At 34.4% G+C, this 22747-nt stretch overlaps 1 protein-coding gene across 9 annotated transcripts in view; it reads left to right on the plus strand.

Annotated features, from left to right (window-relative positions):
* LOC138323891 (chondroitin sulfate N-acetylgalactosaminyltransferase 1-like) overlaps nucleotides 1-17150 on the plus strand; it is a 57009-nt gene extending 39859 nt beyond the window's left edge. For 4 of the 9 annotated variants that reach the window (XM_069268806.1, XM_069268808.1, XM_069268805.1 and 1 more), the window contains one exon: nucleotides 14449-17150. In XM_069268806.1, the coding sequence (XP_069124907.1) occupies nucleotides 14522-16132 (1611 nt within the window). In that variant the 5' untranslated portion in view covers nucleotides 14449-14521 and the 3' untranslated portion in view covers nucleotides 16133-17150. Of the gene's footprint in view, nucleotides 1-1347; nucleotides 1780-3112; nucleotides 3214-4788; nucleotides 4985-12898; nucleotides 13132-13862; nucleotides 13884-14448 lie in introns of those variants that run through there. The other 5 variants (XM_069268809.1, XM_069268813.1, XM_069268811.1 and 2 more) reach the window with 5 other exon arrangements.
* The last annotated feature ends 5597 nt before the right edge of the window (nucleotides 17151-22747 follow it).

Here is a 22747-nt window from a genome sequence, read left to right on the forward strand (position 1 = left end):
GGGGATGGAGGGGATGCAGCATGTCCATATAGGATTACGGGAAGATCAAATTGTCTTGTATTCTAACAAGGAAATGTTACGGCTATTGGGACAAAGGACTCCCCAAAGTCAACGATATATGTAGCTAGCAATATATTATGTAAAATATATCTTGTTAGAAATAAAACAAGGAGCATTTAAACTGTAATGTGTTTATGTTAATCATCCTGTACACAAAAATACACAACATCTCATAAATCTTGTCCTCTGTTGTATAGGGACCTGACCTCCGTGCTCCCGACATGTACCACCAATCCATTTACTAAAATGCCAGTGTAATCATATCACATGCTTCTGTTTAAACAAATATATTATGTAATTTGTGATCGGATGGTATTAAAAGGGATGGAATTGTCATATGACACATCAACGTTTTACTGACACAATACATAAAAGGTAAACACAAGAAGATTGTCGTTATCTCTCAATAACTATACAGTCCTTCGTACTTAATGTCTTAAAAGATTTTGTTTGTTTGTTTGATTTTATACCCTACTGAGCTGAGCCTAAGTGATCACCTGCCCAGGTTAAGTTTAAAATATGTTTTTGTTTACTCATTGAGGAAGTCTGTTGAATAACATTGATAATATTAAGGGTAAGGTATTTTGATTTAGGATATATATACAACAGCCCAGACCAGTCTGTTTCTCAACCTGTCTGAAAGCTACAAACCACCATAGATATGATGTAGATTAAATTTAAGATATTAAACCATTATGTAATTATCACTACATATTTTAATAAGCCAATATTATTGCTTTCCAAGGCTGATGAGAAATAGAATGGCTCTCAATTTTTTTTAAGTCTTGTAGGTTCTGAGCAAACTTCACCACTTTGAGGTACAGATTTTAGTATCATTTCAAATGCATTTGATTTGTCAGCCGTCAACCCGTCATCATTATCCATACATCAGATTATCTTTATGAACTGTTTGCCAGAAATTTCGAAAATCGATTTCAGAGGACATTTGAGCTAGAAGCTTTATCTGAATAGTGCCAAAATTACACTAAATGTTATAAACACTGATTGTATGTGTGATTTCCTGTAGCTTTATTAGGGTATATTTATCAGTTAGAATTAGTCTTGCCAGGATACATTAGTTTTATGTGTAATAGTTATTGCTGTTTCCCCTGTCAGTAGACACCTCTCACACAATCCTATTTTGTCTGTATCTGATAACTCATTTACCAGTTTAACCCATTCCAGCTCCTATTACAAACCATACAAACATACATTTTTTCCTGACAAGATTCTATGATAGTGCATACACCAACATTAGTACAAGTGATCAGTTCCAGTAGGGTCCCTGGCCATATCTCTCTCGGGGTGATGTGAAAACAATGAGTGGGCATGCACACATGGATGTGAGAACCCTGTAGCCCTGATGACATGGGTAATTGGCATTCTAGACAGATTGGGGTGGTGGAAGTCAGCTACGATTGGCTGGAGTAAAAACTTGTGTATCTTCTATTGGCATGTAAAAATATACATTCATGATCAACAGTTATAAACATGGATAATGTTTGGAGACAGCGGCAGCTACAGGAGTTGAGCTAGGCAAGTGGGGTTGAGGAGGGAATGTGATGGCATGATGTAGTGTTCAATTGTTCATGAATTTGAACGATCCTTGATTTAAGAGCATCAATTCATAGGATCTCTAATAATCAACAAAGGCATGAATTAGTAGGATCCTTCAGGAATAAAGTCATGAATTCGTAGGATTCCAGGATCAAAAGCAAGGTATGGGAATTCTTTAAGAGAACAATGTCAAAATATTTGTACAAAAGGGAGGCTGCATTTGCTAACATGAAGTTAAACTGGTGAAATTTTTTTATGAAATTGGTTTGTCACTTCCAGTGGTATTTAGTCATTGGGTTTTTAATTTATTGAGATTGAATGAGGTTGTTTATATATCAGAATTTTTTTCTTTAAATGAATTATTACTTATACTGTAAATTATTGGATCCAATTGCTTTTCATCAAAAAAGTTTTATTGAATTTTTATCACATAAAAAGTTATGAAAAACTGAGTCCAACATTCTGATGCTGTCCATTAACGGCTGTGCAAAAACTTTTCATTCAAATGACTTCTCAAAACCTGAAAGACTTAGGGCACTGACATTGAGCCTATAGCATGCTTGGATGAAGGGGTACCAAGTTTGTTCATAGGAATGACTTTAATCTTCATTAATCCATGAGGGTCAAATACGATAAAAAAGATTTAAACAACTTCTTTTTAATAACTTTTTTGTTAGGCATAAAGACCTAATATTGGACTTGAAGCATTGAGGTGAAGGGCTATCAAGTTTGCTGAAATGAATGACCTTGGCCTTCATTTAAGATCAAAGGGGTCAAATAGGATAAAATCTTTAAATGATTTCTTGTCAATAAATAAGAGTCCTAGAGACCTTATATCAGGTCTGTAGCATATACTAGCCTTCTTTCAAGGTCACAGAGGTCAAATATGTTTACTTATCATACTTGTGAGTGAAAGGCAAAAAAGTATTTAGATATTTGACCGTGGTAGTATGTAGTTCTTAGTAAACAAACTTAATTGTCGGTCGAAAAAAAGATGAGCATTTCAGCACAGTATCGAATGTTTTTCTACTAAATATTATTTTGTATCAATTGTCAATTGACTGTTTAAGCCCATGGACCTCTTATTGATCCGAGGTTTTATTGACATAATCGGACATTTCATCTTCCTGTCTTTATTTGTAGGTAAATATCATGAAAATGTTTTAATAAGTTTAAGACTGTTTCTGTTGGTGCTGTTAGCTAGATATAAAGGCACTTTTCTTTAATTTTCAGGTTTTTATTGTTCTGGATATGTGTAGTAACAGAATGTAAAGGATGTGAAATTGACTTGTGGTGGTAAACCGTAAACTTAAAGGTCAGTGAAGTGTCCAGCACGATAGCTCTGAGTGGTCAATATAGAATTTATGTCACAATGGCCAATTATGATAGGAAATAAACAATTCCACTCACGGAGACCTAGATAATGTCACTAAATATCGGTCACCCTAGTTTTGGACATCAGATTTAAAAAGGAGGTTTCACATTTGTCAAATTCCAGCAACCATTGAGCTTGGTTTGATTCATGTAAATAGGATCTGGATGCAAAACTGACGCACATGGAAATGTTTACAAACTGTACAATTAGAAATGGCATAAGTAAGTAACAATTTGCGTAGCATTTCATTACCAGCTTTTGATTAATGATCAACATTTTTAGTGATCAAAATTTTAATTCTATAAACTTGTTCAAAAATTATTATTTCGATGACTGAATTTCAGTTGCTGTAAAATTAATCTGGAACTTTCATTTATGTGTTAGCGAACATCAACTAGCTTTACCATATAGTTTTGGTTTACTTGACAATCTTTCATGTTAAATCTTCTGAATGATCTAGTCAGTTAAAATTCAGACATGTCAATAAAATAATATTTAACTTAAATGCCTTATTTTAAGCTATCATCTACAACACATAATATCATGTTTGTTATAATAAATGACCTTGACTGACTTTATATTTCAAAGGTCAATTTGATAAAGTTTTTCTCAGATTAGTTCCTAGACATACTTTTGATACTTGTGTAGCGGAACTGGACTGGACCGATCATTGGTAACCTGGTAAAAAAGCACACGGTAGAGCATCGATCCTGCTAATGTTCAGAGGTCCCGGGTTCAAGTTACAGTCTGGCTTCTTCATTTTCTCTTTTCCTGTTACACTTGTATGATACATGAGTTAAATTGTCACTGAGATCTGTATGTATAGTGGTAGAACATCTTTATTAAACAGTTTTATTTCAATAGCCAAAAGAGTTTCCATTCTGAGAAATTCTAATAGAATTATAACCCCTTATCTAATCGATATCTCTTGTTAAATATGCTCCACCGCCGACAGAGCATAAATTATATTCATAATTTGAACAATAATTAGTGCTTAATCGTGTATACATAAGTCTAATTAACACAAAAAAATTATGTAAAATAATTTATTTTGCCTTTGGGTCATGCGCAATCAGTACTTCATTCCATATAGAATGTAGTGCCACAGAATTTTTTCGGGATGCAATTAATTATTTTTTTATATTTTTAACTTGAAGTAAAATTAGAAGCTCAAACTTTTCAACGGCAGTAATGGTATAAAGTAAGTAACTTTTGTAACTGAAGAAAAATACTAAACCGTCTGCTGCTGTTTTTGATAGTGAAAAAATACCATTTGTCAGTGGTTGAGCATCTTTAAGAGAACAAATGGGTAGAACTTTATTAAATAAATATTTTTGATCTAGACGATCTGATCCAGAAACAGGAACCAAAATTAACTGCTATTAATTAACAGAATCAAACTCAAGCTAATTGTCCTCAGGCCTCTAGTCCTAGGCGAACTTAGATGTTTGCCTGTAGTTTGCCTGTAACTGGCCAATCTACATCTTGTGGAACAATGTTGTGTGTAGTAGATGGAATCAGCAGTGCTAAGGATGCTAAATGGTTATAGCTATGGTAGTCGATTCAGCAGTTGGGGCTGTACCAGTATAATATCTTACAAGTCTGATGTTGTACAGCCAGTTGTTATACAGAATGAAAGACTGGACATTCTCTTCTGTCTTCATCTGGAAAATTGGTCTGTTGTGAATAGTATCGGTCTGATTTAGTGTTGCTGGATAGAGATTCCAGATATTCCTGTAGTGATGACTGACTGAGATGTGGTGGGATGCGGTGGGAAATGTACTCTGGGAGAGCAGGGTATTGTTTGGGTGTCGACCCACAGCTGTCTGACATAGTGTTAGAATGGCAGATCTACACACTCAGAAACTATGGAGCGCCAAGAGTCGGTGCCAGGCAGTAATGTAAAGTGAGGCCAACAGTTGTAGTAACGATCTGGATTAATACTCATACGAGGTCTAGTTATTGTGTCAAAATACCTCTCTGATCCCACAGGTAAGATATATATACAGTATTTATACCGTGTTTCGTACTCTATCATGGCCCTGTATCATCATCATCTTTCTATCTTGTTCCTTTAATAACTTGAACTTCCACCAGGTGCCACTTTGAGTTCAATTTGATCAGACCCTTGTCCCATTTCATGTCATGTTTTATTTCGCTCTGCTCAGTACTGGTCATGTTTCATTTCACTAAGTGTCATAACCCTGTGTTCCATTTCAGTGTTCCACTCATAACTTGTCCTGTTGCATTTTCATAGCTCATGATATGTGTCACCATCCATTGGAGTCTGACCATAGCACATGTCATGTTCAGTTTTCTCATTCACTCATTTCTTGTCCAGTTCTGTTTCAGCTTATATTTCCATGTGCCATGTTCTAGTTCATATGTCTTGGAATATTTAATAGTTTTAACACATTTACATCTTTACCTGTCCATCTGCAGACATGTCCAAACGACCAACTAATTCTCCTAAACTACTGGAGGGATTTCAGCCAAACTTAGTGGCAATAATTCTTATACAGTGAAGATGTGTGTAATATATGAAAGCAAAAAAATACCTCCACCTTTTTCAGACTTATGCCCTTTGTCAAGAATGGGTAGGTGGGAGAGGGCTTATAATTGGACCACCTAGATGACAGTTATAGTTTCAAGAAAAATATCATCAAATTCAAAGTTCTTCACTGCTGTATATATGATAGCAGGTAATATTGGATGGTATTACTCCTTAATTTACAGAGTTATTGCCCTTGTTTCACCCCTATTCGAAATCACTTTTGCTGTTATTGTGAAGCAATTTATTTCTGTAAACTAAGTAAGGATTTGTTGGGTACCATATAACATGATCTAATATTTTTAAGTAATTTTTTGTTGGCATGCTTAGGTGAAATTGCTTAAAGTATTATATTCAAGTGGGTTTAATTTAAAGGAAACCTTAGGGGGCAACCTATTTCTGTTGGAAAACACCATTTAAATGTGCTTTGAATTGGGGCGAAGTACAAGAAAAATTTTGAAGATGTGGATTTGCAGTTTTAAGATGGTAATTGGTATAGAGGGCCTTAATAATTGTAATATATTTCATACAGGATTTTATTAAAAAAAGCCATAAATTGTCAAAATTTGAAATATAGAAACCTTGCAGTATATATGCCTTCCATGAAATCTTATCTCTAAAGAAATCTACATTTGACAGATTGAATGGCAATATGTTACATACCGGTAGGCAGTATTTCTTCATGTGAATTCCACGTGAAATTTTATCATATGAAATTCACGTGAACATTATGTGAAAAAATATTGCCTGTGTATAGAAAAATTAAAGATAAGAAGAAATTTTGTTTTCCCGTATTTGATTTCTGATATTTACTTTAATTATTTTGATACTGTGATGATACAAACACTCATTCAAACATTAATGATGAATTAGGCTAGAAATATTGCAGCTTGGTAAATTGATAGAATGTTGGTTTCAAAATATTGATACTGTTTTTGTCGTATTCAGTCTGGAACCTATGTGTATCTTACCAAAATAATTCTATCCTTCTCCCATACATTGTGGATCTTGTTGTTGTTATGGTATTTGGTTATAAACTTGTATAACATGTGTTTCATGCCCTGAAGTCATCATCATACTCTTCTGGTATATAACTGGTACATCTTGTTTTAAGTGACCCCTGTGTACTCACTGGCTGGCTTAACTGTTTATGATATAAATATCCTCTGAGTGTCTTGGATTGATAAGTTCTCTAGTACTTGATGATTTGGGTCACAGATGGTGTACAGTATCCACTTCAACTTGATCACCCTGACCTACATTTTAGTTGACCTACATTTTGACCTAACTTTGACCTAAATCAAAGATTTTGTGCTTATCTGTATACTTGAATCAATCTACTTTTCTTTATTGGCTGCTACATATCTAATTATAAAAAAATTCATATAATATCTAACTTTGATTCAACAGAGAAGTCTCTCATAAAAGTTTATTGCAAATGAGAAATGAATTCAATAAAATAAAGTTTTACTCTATAATGAAACACTAGACCACAAGAAACACTTCAGTTATTATCATAATTCAGAGTCATTTAAAGTGAAGTGTGTGAATAAGTTATAAGGGCTTTAGTTTTCATTTCCCACTTTAAACTATGAATGAAAAAAATTAACACACCAGATTTGCCAAAATAATAAATTTATTTGGCACATGTTGCCAATTATCTTTTTTTCTGACCAGCTGACATTGTATCAAGTATTTGCTGGCACATAGACAATTGCTCTGTTGTAAGAAGTACATCATAAGTACGATGATTTGACAGTTCATGTGAACCATCAAGACCTTCGTGTACCTTAATAATCAATGTTTATTTCTAGTCCTTATGTAACTTACCATGAGCTTAGCTGATAATAAATCTACCATTATTTTACAATGACAGTTCAATTGACGGATCTCCAGCTGTCAATCAAACCCTTCAGGTGTAAATGCATGTGACTTTGCATTTTGTATTGAGTATACTATGACATTTGCTACAACATTGAAGAGGTATACATGTGCGTTTGCAAGCATGAGGTGTGACTGCGTACTACCTGGCAATAGGTCAATGACATTGATAATTTTATTGAATTAATTTCATGCCACTCCATGAAAATGGCCGGGGAGGGGGATAGGACATATTGTGTTGTTGCGTCCAATGTCTGAGGCATTCAGTCCTGTCCTGTCCCATCATGCTCTGTCCTATCTTGCTCTATCCCATCATATTGATAAGGGCTTAATTAATTAACTCATTCACCCCTATAGACACATTTGGAATCTTCTACTTCAATAACTGGAATAGTCCATTTTGAATTTTCAGGGATGAATGGTTAAAAGAAATAATGAATTGAATTATCCCTTTAGATCCTGTTCTGATTTTAGTGATGTTGGTTGAGAACATGCCTTAATAACAGACATTTATATTTGTCGTCACTGGTTTATATCTCTTTGAAGTATAAATACTATATATTATGAAATGCTCATTGTGTAGATACGTTCCTTGTTTTTTTTGTGGTTGATATGAAACCACTAATATTATAAAACATTAACAAAAAATGTTTTTATATTATCGTGACTTATTATTGCTCCATTGGCTTACCACAAACATTTCTCTCAATGGAAATTATATAACAGCTTCAAATCATGGAATTAAGAACAAATGAATAATTATATCACTACTTCATTACTGTGAGAAAATAAAATCATAATTTTGTTATGATATCACAAATTGAAAGCATCACTATTAGGTTTCATAATAAATAAAAATCTTAATCCAAAAGATGCACTCATAGATATTTGAATAAGTCTCCACCTCTTTGGATTGCATCTACATTTTGCCCGAAATTCCTTTGAAGTCATGTCTACATATGCTTAACAGAATGTAGTCCTGGGTGTTTTTAAGCTAAAACAATTACCGAGCATGAATGTCCAAATACAAAGCAGGTATGAAATGGTTTATGTTTACAATTTCTTTCACTTTATATACAAAAACAACATAATATGCATCCCATCTTCAATCCAATAAACTCCCCTCCCACTTTTTAGGACTCAACTTTACTACCTCAAATTAAATGCAGACTGAAATTATGAAATTTAAGCTTTCTTCATTGATTTCTTTTGTTAATTAATTAATGACTTAATTTGTGCAATAATTATATGAAAGGCTAGTCTAAATTTTGTTCAATTAAAGCGCTCTCTTATTTTGTTGTTTTATGTGCCCTGGGCGCTTATTGGAGCGAATACGGTATATATCTGACTTTTCCTGAAGTACAAAACAATCAGATTGACAGATGCGGACCTTTGATTATTTGCACAATTAATTGTCAGGAAATGTTTAGTGTAAAACCATTAATGCATGCCATAGTGTTGACTAAAAATTACCTAGACTGAATGTGTTTTCTGTTGCTATTAGAGCCATGTGGAGTTTGTCAAGTAAAACTGCCCGACTTTTTCCTTGGCTCCAGAACCCACTGATGTTATACATGTAGAATCAGATAATGAATATATAATTTAGTTCTAGTCGTTTGGCTTATATGAAAATATGAAAACCAAATCAAAACTTCACTTTTATGTAGTAAAAATGGAACCTTGTGGTAAATGTGCAAGGAAAGTAAATTTCATAATCAGATCAAATCTTTGAAAAGTTGAATTTCCTAATAAAATTCACAGTAAAAAAATTAATATATTTCAAGTCACACCAGTGAAATATGAATGTTGATCAAACACTTGATATATTTTCTCAAATGAAAAGATCTCGGCATGTGTATATCATGTGAATGGATGAAATTGAAGATGGCCTAAGAAGAAATGGTATACCTCGAAATGGTATACCTCAATGTTGATTTCATTCACCCATCTGCACTTTCAGTTTAATCAGACACAAATAGAAGTTAAGCCGTATGGCTAAACATATTGTAAAGCTTTTTAAGATGAGTTTCTGCATATTTCCAGTGTTCAATTTTTATTTCTGCAAACATGTTTCACTTTTCGTATTTTTCCTTAGATGCATAAGTTTTGTCTTTAAATATTCAATATATTAAGTAACCCAAGGAATAAGTTATAAAAAGATATATCTTTCTTTGAGTTTGCTAAATTAGTATGTAATTATCAATGCTGCAAAATACTTTACAAATGTATTAAAGCCTAAGAAAAATATAAAAAAAGAGCATGAAATGTGTTTGTGGAGCATAAAGAATTAAGTGAAATATGCGGTAAGCCATCCTTAATTTTATGTAAGCTCATGAAGTTTCGCCCATGAAGTTTATAGGAACCATTAGCCCTGATAATTAGTACTGTGTTATCCTGGAGCGACCTCCACCGTGATACAGCTGGATTATTTAGGCTCAACAATGACATTTTGATTGTTTTCAAGGGCGAATATGTTGATACAGCTGGCCCTTTTATCAGGTGTACCGTTCATTAAGCAGATAGCTCAGTAATTTATCTCATTCAATTAGTAAAGTGTTTACATTTAACGTTTAATAGTCTTGTATACTGTACATTGTCAAATTGTAGTCTAGCCCTGTGGAACAGGTCCACTTTCCAGGGAGACTGCTTTATTGATAAATCTTCAAAACTAGGGGGACTTCTTCATTGATAGATCTTCAAAACTAGGGGGAGATAATTTGTTGATGTTTGTTTAACATCCCACAAATAGGGTCTGTAATTTAAGTACATGCCAGGTGTGTTGGTGGAGGAAAGTCGGATTACCGGGAGAAAAACCACCAACTAGCGGTTAGTGCCTCGCAACTGTTCCATATGGTATTCAAACTGGTAGCTCAGAGGTGGAGGGCTTATGGTAATTAATCGGGACATTTTAACTACTCGGCCAGGCTATCGTAGCCCCATTTTCCAAGGAGACTGCTCCATCAATAAGATCTTCAAAACTAAGGGGAGGTAATCTGGTAGTGTTTGTTTTATATCCTTTAAACAGCCAGGGTCATTAACATGTAAAGAAATGTCAGTTTGATGCAATATTTCAGCAGTCATTTGGGCTTATGCATTAATTAACATATTTTGTATCTAGATAGTTTTAAATGCCCTTTGCTTACAAAAAAAAAAACCATTCATATACAGTAAGTAGTTTTTAAATGCGCTTTGTTTACAACGTAAAAAAAATGTACAAATGTGAATTTTGAATTTGTAATAATGACAGGTGTATGTTATTGTTGATTCATCCAAAGAGATGTCATTTCAATTGTTTCAGGAGTTCAAAAGTCATATGATCATCAAAATTCAGTGTTTTGGTTTTCTCTAAACGGTTATGATATAAATAGAAAACATTTGACAAGCATGTTGAACTTTAACAGATATTTTAGATACAGTGATAAAAATGTATATTTCATTTGATAATACAAACAAACAGAAGATTTTCCCATCAATACACACAACATTGAGCCTGCTGTAGTTCTCACATCGCCAATGTGGAATGCGCTAGGTTCAGGTGAAGTTATCTATAAGGATTGAATTCAGTCTTCTTATAAAACAGAGTTCTCTCCCTTGTGGGTAGGTATCAATTGTGGAAAGTCGTTATGTTGTGAGCAAAATTCATGTCATTTTCTCTGAAAAATATGATGTTACGCTCACAAACACATGATAATACAATTAATACCAACCCACAGGGGAAGATAACTCCATAATATGCAAATACAGAATTTGATGTAATGGTTTTGGCAGACAGTGGTTTTAAAACAGTATGACCTCACATGCTGACAAAATAACTGCTTAATACGTACTCCGGTTATCAATCAAACGAAAAAAGAGTCTTTATATCTCTTTATATGACTGTAGGAATTGCTTTTAGCTATAGGATTTATATTGATATTACTACAGTTTGTAAAATTTTCATGAATGAAATTCCTTATATTAAACATTTACCATGAGAAAAATATTTGATATTAAAAGGGAGAGATAAGCACCAAGTGTGACTGCACAGCTGCACATTTTAATAATACACACATTTTTTTTTTCCTCAATTTTTTTTTACAGATTTGTTTACACTTGAACATGCACTGCTCTGACCAAAAAGACATTGCAATCTAAAAGCAATAAAGCCAATGAGAGAATTACCGAGGAGTTTTAGATTACCCCATGGACCACACAAGAAACTATAAATGTATATGTACATCAGTGTGCATCCGATGTAATGTGTGTCATTGTATCCAACGCACCATGTGCATCTGCTACCAGTCTGACTTAGGTCATACGGCAGTGTAAAGGAACAAGGCTATTGTGTTACATGCAAAATAATAGGCAAAAAATCTGAACTGAAAATGAAAACGAATGAAAATGTATAAAATAAATTCTATATTGAAAAGAAAGCCACCCAAAAAACTCGTAAGATAACCTTATGTTCAGCTGTACTTTTTGGGTTTTTTTCTGGTGAATCTTATTACAATGAAGAGAAGTGAAAAGACATATGACAAATTCCAAATTTTGAAAAAAACAACACCCTAAGAACTTGTAAGACAACCGAACTATGTTCAGCTGTGTTTGTGATTTTTCTGTGGTGAATCTTGTGTTTTTTCATCCCTACACATTAGCTATACACATCTATATAATGCTCCTTAATGATTACGTGAGTCCCTTTACTGTCGTCTGCTCGCCAAGATTCTCTGTACAATTTGTAATTCTGGCTCGAATTGCAAGGTACCAAGTACCATTGCCACATTATCATTGAGAATGCATTTCCTGTGCATCTCTATACCATTATCATCATCAGAGTATATCAGAAGATGCTAGTAGGCATGTGTGGACATTAGCACGCACAATTATTTATACTGGCTGAAACTGAATACTTATAGATGGCGGAAAACTCCAATTTATCCCCATGTAATGAAGTTACTTTAGATCTTCTGTTATTAAGTACTTTGACTTATTATCACATTTGTTTTAGGACATTCCTCAAAAAAATTTAAGACATTTTGATGAAATTTTTATGTATTCATTACTTGAATCTGATTCACCCCTTGAATTTCAATATGGACTGCTGTACACTTTGAATAAGAAGAACCTAAATAAATTAAAATATTGTGAACGTCAATTGAATTGTGAATTTGACCTCTAGGTCAAAAGTATTGTGATTTTTACCTCTATAGATCAAATGCATTGTGACTTTGACCTCTATAGGTCAAAGGTCTATCCTGGTATGTGATCAGATGTTGTAATATTAAAATTACCCATGCACAAAGTGAAGTGCTCTATATGCAGATTATGCAAAGGTCAGAGGTCGATCATATTTCCTGTTGTTTTAAACAATCAAATGGTTATAGCAAAGCTGTTAACAAAGATTCTTCACTTTTACACTGTTAAAGGCGATAACAGATCTTATGCTATAGATACTGTCTGTAGACGGCATATTGTGTAAAAAGATATTTTGAATTTTAGTTTCAAAAAGCGCTTTTTGCTTAGTGATGTGCTGTGACGTATGATACTGACTGTAACACTGTGTATTATTTCACTTCCCATATACTTACTAGGCAAATTTTGTATCTCTGAAGTTCTAATATCCGACCACTCACATTTTCCCCATGCTATAAGGATACAAGTCAATGTTTACACAGGTCAACTTAGGATTAGATATTACACAAATGAGGGAGTCACTCTTTAAACCAATGTAAGTAGAAATTTTGTAATATGATATGAGGGATTGGTTCTCATTTTGTAGCAATTAAAACAGAAGTTGATAATTTTTAAAAGCTAAGAAATGATTTTGTTGCATCTAATGAGAGATTAACTACATGATTTTGTTAGATAAACATGTACCCAAAGAATTTATAAATTATGGAATTATAGAAACATGTGAATGTGACTTATCGAAAAGTTTTAATCCTGACAAAAATTCAAGATTCTCTATAACAATAGATAAAACAAAAACCGAGTGTGATTACTTGATATAAAGAGATTTTTATTTGTATTTAATTAAATAGTTTTGAAATAGCTTAGAAGATTTAATTCGCCCACACAGTAGGTACATTGTGCAACAACATGTACTCTTAGATTTAGTACGACGGCAATCCCATGGCATTTCAAACAGGAACCACACAAAAGTATTGCAGTTGTAATGGGTTGATTTGTATAGATAGGCTTATCTCAGGTGTGTGCAACAAACCAGATCCATCTTCATTTGATGTAAACAAACCAACCCTTCCGAGGGCGGTGTGACCTACGACCTCCGTCACACCTATGCTGACCTTCAGTCCCTCGTATTTAAACACCAAAGTGTTCAAGATGGGTGATTGTATTTGTTTGTTTACAAGACAAAAGGGACAGACAAGGGAGATAAATACAATTCTAATCGTTCTGTAGATAGGGTTTGGTTAATGTTCACAGAACATGTTACATATTCAGGGTGATTTAGTGTTCTTGGTAGGAATGTGTGTTTATTACAGAGAAAAATGAAAATGTGAAAGTTGCATGTTTGCTCAGCTAGTATTTGTAAATGTGTAATAACTTTTGATAAATCAGAAATATATTGTCTTCTCAATCATGATTTGAACAGTTATCACTCAAAATGTACATGTATATTACTGATGATTTTCAGACAGATGTGTATTCAAATATATTATTAATTTGGTATTTGACCAAAGTGATGTATTCATTTATCTTATTCATATTTAGGGTTCATCATCATTTCTTGACTCTTTGATTTAATTTTGACCTTATTATATTTATTAACAGTTATTGTGTAGCCTTCTGTAAAAGTTGATTTGAATTCTGCAGTTAATGATGTATTAATCTAAATTTTATGTAGTGATTCTTAAAAAAATCATGGATTGTTGAAAATATCTACAATCTTTTAAAATTGTTTGTGTACTTCTGATCTCTATCAGTGAACTTAAGGCTTATCTTCCTGTAGGCACTCCAGTTATCTCCCTTTACTGACTTATCTCCCTTTATATACTGACTAATCTCCCCTTTTATGTGCTTACAGGCTTGGCCAGGTAGTATAATGGAAGAGCAGGATGACCATATATTTAACGCTGAGCTGATGCAGATTAGCCAAGATGAAGATGATGCCACGTGTTCTCATTTTACTATTTACGTTGTCGGCCATGACGATGTTATTCATCGCCAAATGTGGCCTCTACATAGACTCTCAAGTAGACTCGAGAGACCGGTCTCAGCAACAGACCATCAAGACACGCGAACTCTTCAGTGCCGTCATTGAAGAAAACGAGAAACGCCACCAGGCCAAAGTTGAAGAACTTGAAGCTCGAATACAATCCTTAAAAGCCTCCCTGGTGGAGGAACGATGGCAAAATCAAAATTTAACGAAACGGGTGCATATTCTTGAAGGAGAAAATGAAACAGTTCGAAATATATCATTTGCAACTGCCAACGGCACAGATTTTGCAAATTTTATGAAGCAAAATCTACAAGCTGCCGAAATACTACACGGTGTGGAATTGAAATCCGAGTATGAAGTGTACTCCTTCAATAGATTTACTATCAATCGGATATTTATGGTCGATCCAGGGCTAGGAAAACGAGTCGTGGAGAAACCTATAGGTTTTAAGAAAAAAGATCTCTTAGAAGTCATATCATTTGGTGTGTCAGCGTTAAACAAGCAAAAGAGTCTGACTGCTCTTAGGAAATACACTGCTAGTGATTTTATTGAGGGGGTGTTCCGAACAGAACCAACCACAGGTACACATTACGAGCTATTTTTCAGAAACATAGACACCTCAGGAAGTGGTCAATATTCCAAGGTCATAGTGATGCGACCTTTCGGACCTTTGATTCCGGTAAAATCGGATTCCATCAGCACAAGAAAAAGCTGGATCAATATGATTTTACCCCTGAAAGGTCGGATAGACTCATTCGAACTCTTCATGCGTCATTTTACAGAGACATGTATCATGAAGGACGAGAAAGTCTTTTTAACTATTGTTTATTTTGGTCAGGATGGTCTTGAGCAAGTCCAGAATATTGTCGCCTCTACCAAGTCCCAATTTGACTTTAAAAACATAAAAGTTGTGAATTTGGATGAAAAGTTTTCTCGAGGTCGAGGTCTACAGATTGGTGCTTTAGATTGGAAAGGTGGAGATGTGGTTTTGTTTATGTGTGACGTTGACATTGTGTTCACTGTCGACTTTCTAGAACGATGTCGTCTGAACACGGAGCGGAGAAAACGAGTGTATTACCCTATTGTGTTCAGTTTGTATAACCCACACGTTGTGTACTCACTTCATGATCAAATTATCCCCCCTGAAAAGGACCAACTCATGATATCGAAACAGACCGGATTCTGGCGAGACTTTGGTTACGGAATGACTTGTCAGTTCCGATCAGACTTCATGAAGATCAAAGGTTTTGATGAGCATATAACTGGCTGGGGAGGCGAAGATGTCGCCTTATATAAGAAATATGTACGAAGTGAATACATTGTGGTTCGCGCAACTGATCCAGGCATATTTCATCTGTGGCATGAGAAAGTGTGTGACCCCAATCTTAGTTCAGATCAGTATCAGGGCTGTATCCGGTCCAAGGCCTTAAACGAAGCGTCTCATGCACAACTCGGCCTGTTGGCCTTTAAAGACGAGGTGGATATTCACCGAGGCTACAAACGAAGAATGGGAGAACGAGTCTCCTCATATCTCTCAAAGCAAAAGTGATCTTGTAACAAAACAACAGACTTTATCTGTACTGAATCTGAAAATTTGTAATACATCAATTTCAAGTTACCAAAAAAATGTGCATGAAGTACGATTAACCGTCGATTAGTGCCACCTTCTTGTGATTTTGACTTAATTTCTTGATGTGATTTTTGTGATGTCACAATTACCTGAAGGTGGCACTAATCAATAAATCATACTTTAGCCGCATTGTCACAGTATTTTGAAACCATAGTATTTCTTAAAAAACAATGTTGTGTTGTGAATCAGAAGAAAAAAGAAAAGAATTTTTATATTTTTCTTTCCTGAAAATTTGAATTTGGTGATATACAAATCTGTAATATGATCTAAATGGCAAGATTCTAATGTATGAGGGCAATATATAAAAGCATTTACCATTTCAAATGCTTAATGAATTTAATACAATAACTCAAAAAATCATGAAAACTTCAATTTTAGATACATTTTCAAGAATTTTGTCTTCGGAGCATATCAGTATTTATAACTATTTGAATTTTATACAAAAAATATGTGCTAAAGTAAACCATGTTTTTGCACACCAGTTTTGAGACTTTTTAGTTTGCATTTAATGATATAAGGCAGCTTATTTATGATTGGTACAAACTATTTTACACTGAGGATTACCTAAATGATATTAATTACCATTATTAATGAGGATGTAATTATCATTATCTCTTCTCAGCCTCATTGAATCACGACTCTAATATCATCAAACTATTTTCAAATGTTATAATTTCCTGATTTGATTTATTTATTGTACCCATCCTGAAGGAAAAGTTTGCATCACTGAGGAACCTTGCTAGTCTGAGTTTAGTCCATCCTAATGTCTTTGTTCAGCAAGAATATTTTTCTATTCTCTTTTATCCCCTTGGATAGAAGTGAACTCGTCCATTTCTAAAGATGGAGCAGTTCATTTTGAAATTTCAGATGGAACTAAAAGAAAAGATGAGTTTTCTTTCACTTTTGTAACAAACACTGAGATTCCTACCATGAGCTACAGAAATTTGTTTGTTCTGCATTTGTTGAAAAAAAAACAGGTTGTAGGTTGGGGTAGCATGTCTGCATGTTATTCATTACTGAGGTTTAAGTAAAATAACAAAAACAACTCAAAAAACTTTTTCTGTAACAGGAGAGGAGAAAATGTAGCGGCCAGACCGGGATTCAAACCCGGGACCCTCCGAACACTTGCCGAGTGCTCTACCAACTGAGCTACGGTACCTGGTCACTGATGATCGACCCAGTCCAACCCTGCTACATATCAAAGTAATGAAACCATCAGTATATGAACAATATTCAATGGATTAATGTTAGACTAGAACGGTTCTTCATTGTTTTATACATGTACATTGTATGCTTTACAAATTCAGATTCATCTTATTTCATTGATCATTCGATCCAGAACAGTTGTCTGTACATCAGTAGCATTAGAATCAAAATAATTCTTTGTTATTTTAACTTGTATTTATTTGTGATAACTTTCAAGTGCTATTGTTAAATATGAACGATTGGTTGATTTTTGACCAATCAGAATATTGTTTTTAACTTTCGTATTATACCATGTCCACAATAGTCCCAGATCCAATAGTAACTATGGAAACATTCCATGTCGTTTCTGTAATGTTCCTTTATCAACCAATCAGCATTGACTTTACTAATATAATGACCAATCAATTCAGACTTAACACCAGCACTTGGCCTATTTAAAACTTTTGCTTTTTTACACACCAAACATTTTATATTTGATGTTTCGTGGTCTGGTCGTTTGTTGTCATTTGACTAAGAATTCCTTGCATTTGAAACGGAATTCTCATTTGACCTTCAGCTGATGGTAGTGCTAAAAGAAGGTAATTAAAGTGGTCAATATGCCTATGCAAGATCATACAATATATGCGTTTGTTCATACATACAAGTTCATACAATGCATCAGTTCATACATGTGGACTCCATCCATTCTTGTTCCATTAAGTGTCTTCATACAAATGCATGCAGTACATTTGTTCAAATGTGTGTTCACATGTGTTAGCTCAGGTATATTAGCTCATAATCAAATACGTTCATCCATTACATCTATTTAATTCATTGTGCTCCTTAGATAATATCATTGGTATGAGACTGTGTACATGTTTCGTAGAGTATGGATGATTGATTGAAATGAAAACGTTTGTAAGAGTGTAAAAAATGGAGTTTTATACAATTTAAGCATTTTTGATTACTTTTGACGAGAGCAATATTTGTTATTTTAGAAAAAAATAAAAGTAGAACGAAATCTTGTTTTATGTTATATCTGATTCTGGGTATCGTCTCTATAAAGAAACCTAATGTGGAAAAATGGTTTTCCTTTGATTGGCATTAATTGATGTTAATTGATCTGATCATGCCAATTAATGTTTGTTGATCTGATGATGCTAATTTAAATTAATGGATCTGATGATGCTAATCATAAGCATCATTTGGTTTCGTTTAATTCGTTTAATATGCATTCCAACCATGGTCATTTAAAGACATGTAAAGTTTAGAAGGTGAGGGAAAGTGGAGTACCAGAAGAAAAAAACTTTACTTCACAACTTCTCTATATGGGATTCAAACTGTCATCCAGAGTTATAGATGGTAGGGAGGCAGCAGACGACAGTTCGTAGAGTTGCGAATTTGTGTTCGTTGATGAAGTAATGAATGCAAATTCATCAGCTTACCATATAAATTGTTATCATAAGGATAACTTGATATCAAGCTCTATCTGATTAAGCTCATTACACTAAAGTTCAGTCAGTGCTTACTGATCATATTTTATATCCTAACATAATCAGGGCCGACTTTCTTGTGTTAAGAAGATCACACCTTTGACACGGTCAGCTGGTGTAGATGCACTGGGTTCCCTGAATCCGACCTTATCTAGGCAATAAATCTCAGATTTTCACCTTGTGTTAATTAAGTATTTTTCACCCAAAACTCTTCAGGACTTTGGGAGGAGAAGCTGTCAACTTCAATGGGGAGTCGGAGAGTTGGGAGGGTAACACATGATTAGATTACCCAAAATTTGTTCTGGTTCTAATCAGGCCTGTGTACGGTAAGTAAGAAAAGTTGTCAACTTAAAAATGAATCAAGAGTTAGGAATAAACAAGTCACTAATTGTTTTTCACCCAAAGTCAAATTTTTCTGAAAGCAACGCACAGAGGATTTTTAAGACTACAATACCAAATTGTCCTATGTCTGTTGCTGCATAAGAAATATTGACTACGTTTCCAGGGGTATCGATTTCATAGATATCCACTTTTTATGTTAAGATCAATGAATGGTTGATACACTTTGAGACCGGCTAAATCATTTCGATCTAATTTTACTTTGAGTCCCGTAGAATAAACAGGTTATAATAAACACGAGGAACTTTAAAAAATGATAAGAAACAGGAAAACATCAATATCAAAATCAAATGTTACAGAATGGTGTACTTTTAAGATTACTTAATCTAAACTATCATTTGATAAAATGTTTGGAAAGGCCACAATAAAAAACATGTTTCTTTGAGTCACAAGGAATTTGCTTAACGTCTCCAGCAACACCCTACCACTGTCGTCTGCTACGGAACGTTTTGATTCACAATGCTCTCTCTTTCGTCAAGAAGCGAGTTGTTAATTGATTGGGGAAGCTCTGTAAGAAATGAATTCTATGGGAAAACATTATTTTAAAACTATGTCAAATATATTATATGAATATTTGAATGGTAAATGAAAGTGTCAAGGAAAGCACCTTGTATGACACTTCAACTAGGTAATTAGTAACGCCTTCCATACTACGAAACCTTCAACAAACAACTATATAGAAGTGATTTAATTCACATTAAATTCCCCTAAAATCAAAAACTTATATATGGCGATACAAGTTTGCTGCCATTGTATAATGGTAAAGCAAGGTGTTCAATAACGATACTCCTCTCGTTTTCTCTTGAACAGAGCTGAAGATACTGGTTTGTAACACTTTGTATTGGTTTGTAACCCTTGGTACTGGTTTGTAACCCTTGGTACTGATTTGTAACCATTGGTACTGGTTTGTAACTATTGGCACTGGTTTGTAACCCTTGGTACTGGTTTATAACCCTTGGTACTGGTTTATAACCCTTGGTACTGGTTTTTAACCCTTGGTACTGGTTTGTAACCCTTGGTACTGGTTTGTAACTCTTGGTACAGGTTTATAACCCTTGGTACTGGTTTGTAACTCTTGGTACTGGTTTATAACCCTTGGTACTGGTTTGTAACTCTTGGTACAGGTTTATAACCCTTGGTACTGGTTTGTAACTCTTGGTACTGGTTTATAACCCTTGATAAGCAATGATGATGGTGTCGAGAATTTCGCAACCACACCTCACACGAATTTTGCCGACCATTTTGTAATTGGCTCTTGACGCCAAGAGATTGTCCTGGCGAATGGAATCAAATTCTGGCATCGAGCTGAGTAATACGTTTTATCAATTTTGGAGTAAGATGATTTAAAAATGAATGTCGGCTGCAGGTAAGAATCCGCTATAATTTCTTCACATTGGCCAATCGTCTGCTGCTGGCGGCGACAGAAGGAAGATCATATTCAACCCGAATATCTATTAACTACTTCAGATACACTCTTTCAGAACAAGATGCATAGACTCCTGAACCCAAATTGACCTTGGAGTACTTAGACTTATACTTATAAAGACATTAAGTAAATCATTTAGTAGATGGCTAGCGATACGACAAAGCTTCATACCCTCGCTCAAATCCTTCAAATCTGACGAGCTTAATTCTACAGTCTACACGAAACATTCAACTTGTCTAAATGAAACAAACTGATATTTGTTTGTTTCTAGAATGTTTTTGTTGGTTGATTGGACTTAATGTCTTATTAACAGCAGATACAGAATATTTTATCTCAGTAATAAGGATATGTATTTATTACTGTAGAATACATTGTACTGACACAGACACGAAATCAGAAAGAGACACTTTCGGGGTCGTGTCCCCACTCCAAAACGGCTGAGGATTGGACTCGGTTAGTATGCAAGTAGAACGCTTCTTAAATGAAGAGCTATTGAAACTTGTAGCGTTGTACAATTGTGATGATATAGCATAGATGCTACATATGATGAATTTACAATTACTATACTATTAATTGTTACTTATTTGTCATACCATAGCAGTATACAAATGGCTTGGGTATTAAGATAAATCAAAATGTGTTTCCCTTTCATTGATCATACTTAAAACTCCAAGGTTTATAGTTTCCAGAACCGGACATCGTATACTGCAGTTCGCCCACGCCACAACTTCTTGTGTGATTGACGCGCGCCTCTCCTAGATTGCACGGTGCGTATATTGCGTTTTATTCATTTTGTTTGCTGTTCGATCCATCAGTTTGATATCTGGATGACAAAGGTATTGATTAAGTCTTGATAGAGTTTTTAACAAGTACGAATTTGTAAACACCATGCTTAGAGTCACTTAATAACAAAAACGAAAAATTAAATCTGACATTTTTGAAAAATAATAAGCTATTTCATCTATGACAAGAGTTAAGTCAGGATGACAACGGTACTACAAACAACCATTAGAACGGAGAAAGGTATGCATATACACGTTGAGTTTGTTTTCCAGTCTCAGATATTCTATGAACATTTGATTTGATTAGAAAATGGACCATCGCAAATGATAACGAGAGGCTTACTTCTACAAAGGCGTATCTCCCCAGACATTCGTTTTGTTTCCCCCGCATGTTAACTAGCTCTAGGTTTTGATTTTATGCAGCATCCCAAGCTGTTAGTTTTTATCTTAAAACGCCCTTTCCCTTTCTGCGTTCTGCCATATGCTATCTGCATTGTCACAATATAAAAGACTGCGTTGTTTGGGTCATAATGTTTTAAACTCTTCTGAAGGGAACATCAAATGCATGTTTTGTTCCAAAGTTGATCGTTTGTGACGATAGCAAACCGTTTATGTGGTGGACTTCAATCTTTTATCCCCGTACAAAGGGGGATGGATGGTCGGTCTGACCTATTAATGACTAACAGTCATGTAGACATCCCTCTAAGTAAATATTATCGCCAGGGCATCGTTAACGATCCCGGTAATGTTCGTTTCATTTCCCGAAATGATAAACATAGGGGACAGGCATTTGGTGGAAGGGGTTGGGGGGGCAGTTTTGTTTTATGTGGTTTCATAACAACTTGGTTAATCTGATTCAGTAGATCAAAGATTTTATTTATATGTTTTGCAATAATTATCGAACTATCTGAAAATCAACTTATAGTTTATAATATAATTCAATTGATGTTGTAGCAAGAAAAAAATTAAAAAAAAATATAATTGTAAAAGTAATTTTTCTCTGCTATGAACATATAAAACTTTGATAACCATGAAAACTTTTGTTGCGCATGCTTTCGTAGTATAATAGCTCGACACTTTGACAGTCATCTTCGACCATTCCTTTGTATGTTTTTTGTTTGTTTACTTTTTGTTTGCTGTCTTTTGTACATAATTGTTAATTTGAAAAAAAAAATCGATACTGCTCACTCGGTTAAGTATCTGACGATTCACGCAAGATTATTTCATAAAGCGAAATTCTCCGTTTGCT

The sequence above is a fragment of the Argopecten irradians genome, chromosome 5, assembly GCF_041381155.1.
Source record: "Argopecten irradians isolate NY chromosome 5, Ai_NY, whole genome shotgun sequence".
Taxonomy (NCBI): Eukaryota; Metazoa; Mollusca; class Bivalvia; order Pectinida; family Pectinidae; genus Argopecten; species Argopecten irradians.